Below are 7,816 nucleotides of genomic sequence, written 5' to 3' on the forward strand. Positions count from 1 at the left end.
TTGATGATTTAGGTAAACCATGAACATAAAATAATCATCATACGGTAATGGACATGAATTCAAACATTACATTAACTTCAACATAGTGGAAAGAAATAAAATTTGCATGAAATACTACAACTAGGTAATGCTAATTTTGCGACAAGGACACGTTGTCTTTCATTTCCATTACATGTTTACTAAAAACAGATAAAATTTCTATTGGCCCAAATTTTTTCCAGTAGTTAGACTGCACTAACACCTTTAGCACATCATCGTTGGTTTTCATTTCAATAATTTCGAATTTGATAATTTTATCTGAATACTCATAGTGGCTTGGTTATCAAAAAAACAATCGCCTTATCGTTTGTGTTTCATGAATACCATAAGGGGGAATCCCATGAGACGCAACTCGCTTGATCAAATCCTTCAGTTCATCCATGGTACATCTGGAAGGAATGTCAAACTTTTTGGGATTTTTTCCTGTGAACGAGTAACCAACAAACTCATTTTGGCATGGCATGTTCCACCTCCCATTGTAATATAGCAGGGCATCATGCGTAGGGGTCATAGTGGCTTCAAGTAAGTTTAATATACCTTCTGGTGTTCTACCAATGGTGCATAATAACTCAATCGGACCAACACACGAAAATTGATTATTACACATTAACATTGTGTTAACATCATCATCATTTTTCGGTTGCATACATTGAAAGGGAAATTGGTTACTTGTATCTGTAAATGGTTGCCAGTAGTAAATTTCATCCAAATATTGTTTCTCGGTTAGCTGAAGGGTATTGTGTTCTCTAGTTTTTAATGTTTGAAAATCACAAGCGTTTGGTACTCGAATGGGTATTGGAGTGAAAGTTTGGAAATAAACACAACTATTGTTGTGAACAATGGATCCATTTGGAAAAATAAAACCTAATGTCGAGTTCACAATTGTCTGACTGCTTGTTTCTTCCAAGAATGCCATACTTTGTTCTAAGAATTGGGTTAGGAGAGAATGTGTGATTTTTTACAGTGTTTGGTTGTGTCATATATATAGATGAGTTTCAGTATCATTGCTTCAATTTTTTAAAATAAATACATACGCGTGCACATGGGTTTTGTTTGTGTTGTCAACTACACCAATGACATGACATGCTTTATCTTGCATCAAATCAGAATGTGTAGTCAAGTCTTACAATGTCTTGTCACGCTTTATGTTAACACACATGCATTTCACAATGTATTGTCAACTCAAACAACGATTTATCATACATGCGTACTTTATTTGAGTTGCACCAATTAATTTTTTTCTTAACGCAAGAATTAAGTAATATTTTTTTTGTTAACACAACAAATATCCAAAGATAGATAACTCTAATGTGAGATTCAAATCCATAACGATTAGTCATTAAAAGCTACATGTTCAGTCATCTTTTATGTCAACATAGTCTCTTTTGAACATCATGAAACTTTTGTAATGTTGCATTCTACTAATATATGGAGTTTGCCATTGCTTCACCTAAGGATGACAATTGCTAGACCATAACAATGCTACAGGTGGTAAAGGACAATGGTCTTTTAAATAAACCTGTTGTACATGAAAAAAAAATTAACTCAATCGTATACAACTGATTGCATAAATATAAAAAAAACACTTTATATCTACAATGTACCTGAACAAAATGATTGTCATACACGTGACCGATAAAAATTATGCGATGCACTTAAAAATCAGGCGGTGGTTGACTTCTAAGAGGAAAGTACGTCATGCTTTGTTGTTGAGACAAGGATACAAGGATTACATTATACCTTTGATGCAATGACATATCCCATGTCGGTTATATCCATCCACTTATCCATAGTCACCTGAATGAAACAAATATACACATCAAAGTTAATTTTAAAGTTAAGTCTTAAAAATCAAAACATAAATTACATACCTTGGTTAACCCATTAACAAGTAATGACATCCTTAATTCCTCAAATCTGTCCGTGCCACCAAAGAGCTTGATATACTTATATGAGAATTTTCCAAGTTCTTTAAGCAGATGGTTATAGACCAACGACCAAGAGTCTTCACCCATACCTAATAAACCGACAACTGACCGATATTCACAGTTTCCATCAGCTTTGACATCAACAATGTTATCAATGAAGTCATGGATAAATGGCTGAAATTGATCCAACATAGGCATGATCCTTCTTGGATTGGGCTGCTCAAAAGATGATGCACTACGCCTCACTGAGGAATTGCTATTTTGCATAGAATTAAAAGCATCTACATACTCCCAATAAGATGGATCACGCTTTGTTGACCTTGGCTTTCTGTTCATCAGTTTCTTCGGTGCACCTTTTGTGGTAACCTTTGCTGGAGGAGGACACATCGAATTTTGATCAGGGTATGCAATTTCCCGAAGTTTACTCTTTAGAGTAAACTTACCACAAACATCAAGTTCTTCAAATATTTTGGATATGGTTTCCATCTCTTCCTTGATGCTCACTTCGGGCTCAGATAACCCTTGGTCTGAAAAACTGAGTCTCCTCCAGAACATATGGATTGAATCCAGTGGGATGCAACCAATAACATATTTAGATAGCTCACAAGCATAAGGAAGACCGTGTGTGGTTCACATGACACAACCACAAGTGGAAGGATTCTTGCCAGCATAATGAACACGCTCAAATTCAGCAGCAATTTGATTTAAAGCATACCTTGAAACCATTCCAAGAAGCCTTTTGTATAAGGTTTTTTTAAACATATGTCCAATCACATGTGTACTTGTTTCAAATGATGCTTTAATTTCTGTGTGTTGTAGCGTCATCATGTTGTTCATGGCATCCCAGACACTGCATAAGTCTCCAAGGCTATTCTGTAACACTTTTTTTAAAGCCCAGTAAGCAGATTCAACCCTACATTTCAAATACACAAATAACAATAAACATATACAACAATAAAATTCCATCAATTCATCAACGTTAATAGAAATAATTGAACAATTTCATACCTGTTTGTTGTTATGTTTCCTAAGTGCATCACCTTATTCATCCAGGCGGTAACAAATTTTTCCTTGTGTGGGATTATCCATGTTTCCTTGACATAGTCAATAAACACTGGCCAAGGTGAACAAACCATTTCAAACTTCTTCATGCACTCATCAAACTGCTGCTCCGAAGGACAATCAACCAGAGTTCCCCAGGCATCCATGACATACTCCCAAGCATTTCTTTGACCAATTAATGATTTACATTTGACCTTCACATTCTTGCTTATGTGAAAGCTACACAACAAATTTGTACACTCAGGAAATACAGTTTTCACTGCATTCATCAATGCTAGGTCTCGGTTAGTCACAATAACTCCAGGGAGGGCATCACGTCTTAAAAATATACCTCGAAACCGTTCTAAGGCCCAAACCACATTATTAAGACATTCACCCTCCAAATATGCAAAACCAACAAAGAATGTCATCCCAGTTGGTGTCAGCCCAACAAAATCAAGCAGTGGGAGTCTGTACCTGTTTGTTTTGTAGGTACTGTCTATCAAAAACACCAATTTATATGCATTGACTAACTTCACTGCATTAGGGTGACACCAAAAGATATCGCGAACCACGTCTTCATCCTTTAATCTGTGCTAATGAATATATTGATCTCGTTCAACAGGCTTCATTAGATGTTGCATTTCAGTATCACTTCCTCTTATGGAAGAACGATATACACTTCTTGCATTGTATATTTGTTTGATGGTTGTACAACTATTGCCATTGTGCTCCTTCAGAGTTAGCAGAACGTTTCTTGGTTTCACCATTGACTTCTTCATATCAACAATAAGTATCTTTTCAGCTTTAGTCAATCGCCCAACATATGGATGTCCAACTAATGACTTGGCCAATTCATGATTATGAATCCCACACATCAACTTCACCATCCAGCCTTGTCGACCAACCATTGCTTGCCACGAAGCTTGAAGGGACATCCACATTTCCTAGTCCCAGTATCTCCTCTAACAAATTCTTTCTTCCTACACCTATACTCATCACTCCTTTCACAACCAATTAACACAAATGAACTCCTTCCTCTACTATCACTATTTGTGTCAAACCTTATATTCACCGCCACAATCTGTTTTCATGAGCAACGGATCGAGCCCGCTGCAAAACATCATCTCGGCGGTCAAACACCTACAAAACAATCCAGACAATTTCAATTTTCTACAACACATTCATTTTATTAAATCACTCACAATAATGAACATTATTACCTGAGAAGTATTGAACGCATCCGAACAATCAACATGTGGTTCATTCATACCACATTCTTCTTCATTTTGATAATCCATATCAACTTCTTTAGACATTATATTGTCATACACCCATTGATCTTCGTCCATCTTAACAATAAATCATAAATTTCAACACAGACATACAACACCTAACCAAACTATACATAACATACAAAACTATACATAATATTTTACTATTAGTCACAACAACTCATTATTAGTAAAATGCAAAAACCCTATGTCATTGTACATACAATTTTAATCAATTACATGTATAAACAATTAAATTATTTTTAATTATCACAATACAAACAAAGTAATAATTAAAATAATTATAAAATTAAATAAAATTTACAACTTCAAAATCCGAATAAGGCTTACGGATCAAGTTGATCCGTAAGCCTTGTACGGATTAACTTGATCCGTAAGGATTATACGGATCAACTTGATCTATATGTGCAATATCAACATATGGATCAACTGCCTTACGGACGAAGTTCATCCGTATGACATTTGTGCACCATCCCACTCACGCACACCCAGCACAAATGCATACCTCGTATGTCGCCGATGACGAACCAACCATTGCAACAACGAACAATGACACCTTCACCTTCACTGAAGCTCACCGGTTGCAAGAAAAAAACACACCTAAGAGAGAAAATGGAAGAAAATAACGTTTGCGGCGAAAAGCACTGTGCACCCTTGTTTTTAAAGAATAAAATAACAGAGGGGCAGTTTGGACATTTTCAAAAAATGTTGGGTGCACCAACAATAAGCTGGGTGCACCTAGCATTAGCCTAGAGTCCTGTAACTCAAACAGTTCTCTATCAATGCCATGCTCAGGGCTTTACTTTGTGCAGTAGCTTTCTTTTTGTGCACCCATCAATTTTTCAAAATTCCAAAAAATACCCCTAGTAACTTCTTCCTTTTGCCTTCTTCATGCACCATTCATTTTGTTGCTTTCTTCTTTGCATTCATTCTCGTGGGAGGTGGTCCTTTGTTGTTGTGTCCATTTTGGTTGAGATGCATTGGTTTCAATGGTTTGTCGGCAAGTGGTGGTGGTTGGTGTGGCTGTTAAAGGTGGAGGCAAGGTACTACAACTTCGATCTAGTTTGAATTCCATATAAAACTTACAGATTATCAATCCATAAGTTATATAAAATTTACGAATTGATAATCCGTAAGTTTTATATAAATTACGGAGTGGTAATCCGTAAGAACCTTACGGATTACCAATCCATAGGGTTCTTACGGATTACTAATCCATAAGAAAATACAGATTTCATATGTTTCTTACGGATTGGTAATCTGTAAGAACTTATTTTTTAAAAAAATTTGTTTTATTTTTTTTTGTAATATAATTAGTTTTATTATTTAAAATATTTTTAAATATTCATAGTTTCATAATTTGTAGCTTTTAATTTTTATAGTTTGAAAGTTCTATTTATTTTAAAATAATTTATACTTTTATTTTATTTTAAATTTGTTTTTTTAGTCCTTATAATTTTATGAATTACAATTAATTACAAAAATATTAGCAACACATTCGTAAGTAATTTATCATAATATAATTTGTAATAAAAAAGAGTTTATATTTATAACTAATTTGTAGGTAATTATTTATGTATATTATTTTAGCAAGGACTAAAAGATAAGTCCCTAAAAGAGTTGATAATTTTTTGGTAGCTAATACTCAATGAGTATTTAAACATTTATAATATTTTTGTAAATATTATTAAGTTAACTACTTTATGGAAGTCAAAAAATAATTATATTGTGTCATATATTAGTTTATGCAAGTCTAAATTTTAATATATATGGTTATCAATTTTAATGTATTATATTATTAAATGCAATAAAAAAAATAATGTGATAGTATATGTATGGTGTTGTTAGGCATCATTTGTTTGTCATTGATTTTTTTCAATGTTTTGTTAAGATGGATGAAGATCAATGGATGTATAACAACATAATGTCTGAAGAAGTTGATATGAATGAAGAAAATGAAGAGGAACCTGGTGTGCATCAACATGTTGATTGTTTTGATACCTTCAATACTTCTTGGATATTAATATGATTTTCTTTTTGTTAAAGTACGTAAATGAATGTCCCTTGAAGACTAAACATGTATGGATTACATTGTCGGTGTTTGTTATCTGTGATGATATTTTGCATTGGGCTTAATTTGTTGCATATGATATTGGTTTTGTGACAATAATTATGAGGTCAGACATAAATACTGAAATTAGAGGAAGGACCTCATTTGTTTTAGGGCCAAAAAGAAAGATTTAGTATGAACAATTAGTGGCAGTAGAAAATATGGGTGTCCCTTTAAGTTGCGAGCAAAACTAGTGCTGGGAGGTGAATATGGATGATGAAGTTAATATGTGGAAGTCATAACCATGCATTGACTATGTCATTAGTTAGACATCCATATGTTGGTCGACTGACTAAGGATGAGAAGATTATTGTTGGTGATATGACAAAGTCAATGGTCAAACCAAGAAATATTCTTCTAATATTGAAGGGGCACAATGTCAATAGTTATACAACAATCAAGCAAATATACAATGCAAGATATGCATATCGTTCTTCCATAAGAGACAGTAATACTGAAATGCAACAACTAATGAAGCTTCTTAAATGGGATCAATATATTCATTAGTATAGATTGAAGGATGAAGATGTTGCATGCGATATATTTTGGAGTGATCCTGATGCAGTCAAATTATCCAATGCCTGTAATTTGGTATTTCTCATAGATAGTACCTACAAAGCAAACAGGTATTGGTTGTCGTTACTTGACATTGTTGGTGTGACACTGATGTGTCATTATTTTCTCCTATTTCTTAACCCTTTTTGTCACTATTTTATTACTTATTAGCCTTAATTGTCAAATTAACTATGCAGTTTTATCATTTGGGCCTACTTGACTAATTTTGTGTTTTTAATTTAATTTCAGGAGAATTATAAGCAATTGGGCTTGGATCCGGAATTGGGCTGAACTGGCTTGGACTTGAAGAGAGCAGACAATTTTATTTTATCAAATTTTATTTTATTTGGGCCAATTTTATTTTATTTCGTTTTTGGGCTTGGACTTAAAGCAGAATTGTAAACTTTGGGACCAGGGTTTTAGTAGGAGACTGTTTTGGAGAAGAGAATAATTTTAGGGTTTCGCAATTCCAGTTTTTACTGTTCACGCGCACTATTCACGTAGCAATAAAATTCGGTTTCTGCTTCAATCTGCAATTTCGTTTTCTGCTTCTGCTTGGAATTCGTTTTCATTTTTTGCCGATTAATGGAAGGCTAAGTCTCTAGTGTTGTTTTCTCTTGAGGATCAAACACAGCTCTCTTTGAGGTTTTGTTATTACTATTGAATTCTGATCAGTTTTTCCTCTTCATCAATTGCTCTATATTGTTGCTATTAATCCATGCATGGTTAATGCTTGATTAATTGTCTCTGCGCTTAATGATCAGTTTCGTTCATGCTTAATGGACATGTGAGAGAGATTAATTGGTGTATGTGTAGCTTAATCACATAATGACAGCCTTATGTTAATT

At 34.0% G+C, this 7,816-nt stretch overlaps 1 protein-coding gene across 1 annotated transcript; it reads right to left on the bottom strand.

Annotated features, from left to right (window-relative positions):
- Nucleotides 1-1,489: 1,489 nt before the first annotated feature.
- LOC102666738 (uncharacterized) lies at nucleotides 1,490-2,354 on the bottom strand. Its single transcript, XM_006577530.1, has 2 exons — nucleotides 1,911-2,354; nucleotides 1,490-1,558 (listed from the first exon to the last, which is right to left on the bottom strand). The coding sequence occupies exons 1-2, from the start codon at nucleotides 2,352-2,354 to the stop codon at nucleotides 1,490-1,492; spliced, it is 513 nt and encodes a 170-aa protein (XP_006577593.1).
- Nucleotides 2,355-7,816: the final 5,462 nt, after the last annotated feature.

The sequence above is a fragment of the Glycine max genome, chromosome 3, assembly GCF_000004515.6.
Source record: "Glycine max cultivar Williams 82 chromosome 3, Glycine_max_v4.0, whole genome shotgun sequence".
NCBI lineage: Eukaryota > Viridiplantae > Streptophyta > Magnoliopsida > Fabales > Fabaceae > Glycine > Glycine max.

Bases quoted from the DNA above. Each gene is read 5' to 3' on its own strand.
- LOC102666738 (XM_006577530.1), bottom strand. From the start codon at position 2,354: ATGTGTCCTCCTCCAGCAAAGGTTACCACAAAAGGTGCACCGAAGAAA. The intron at 1,559-1,910 runs GTATGTAATTTA...CATGTACAACAG, and splicing joins TTGTTAATGGGTTAACCAAG to GTTTATTTAAAAGACCATTG.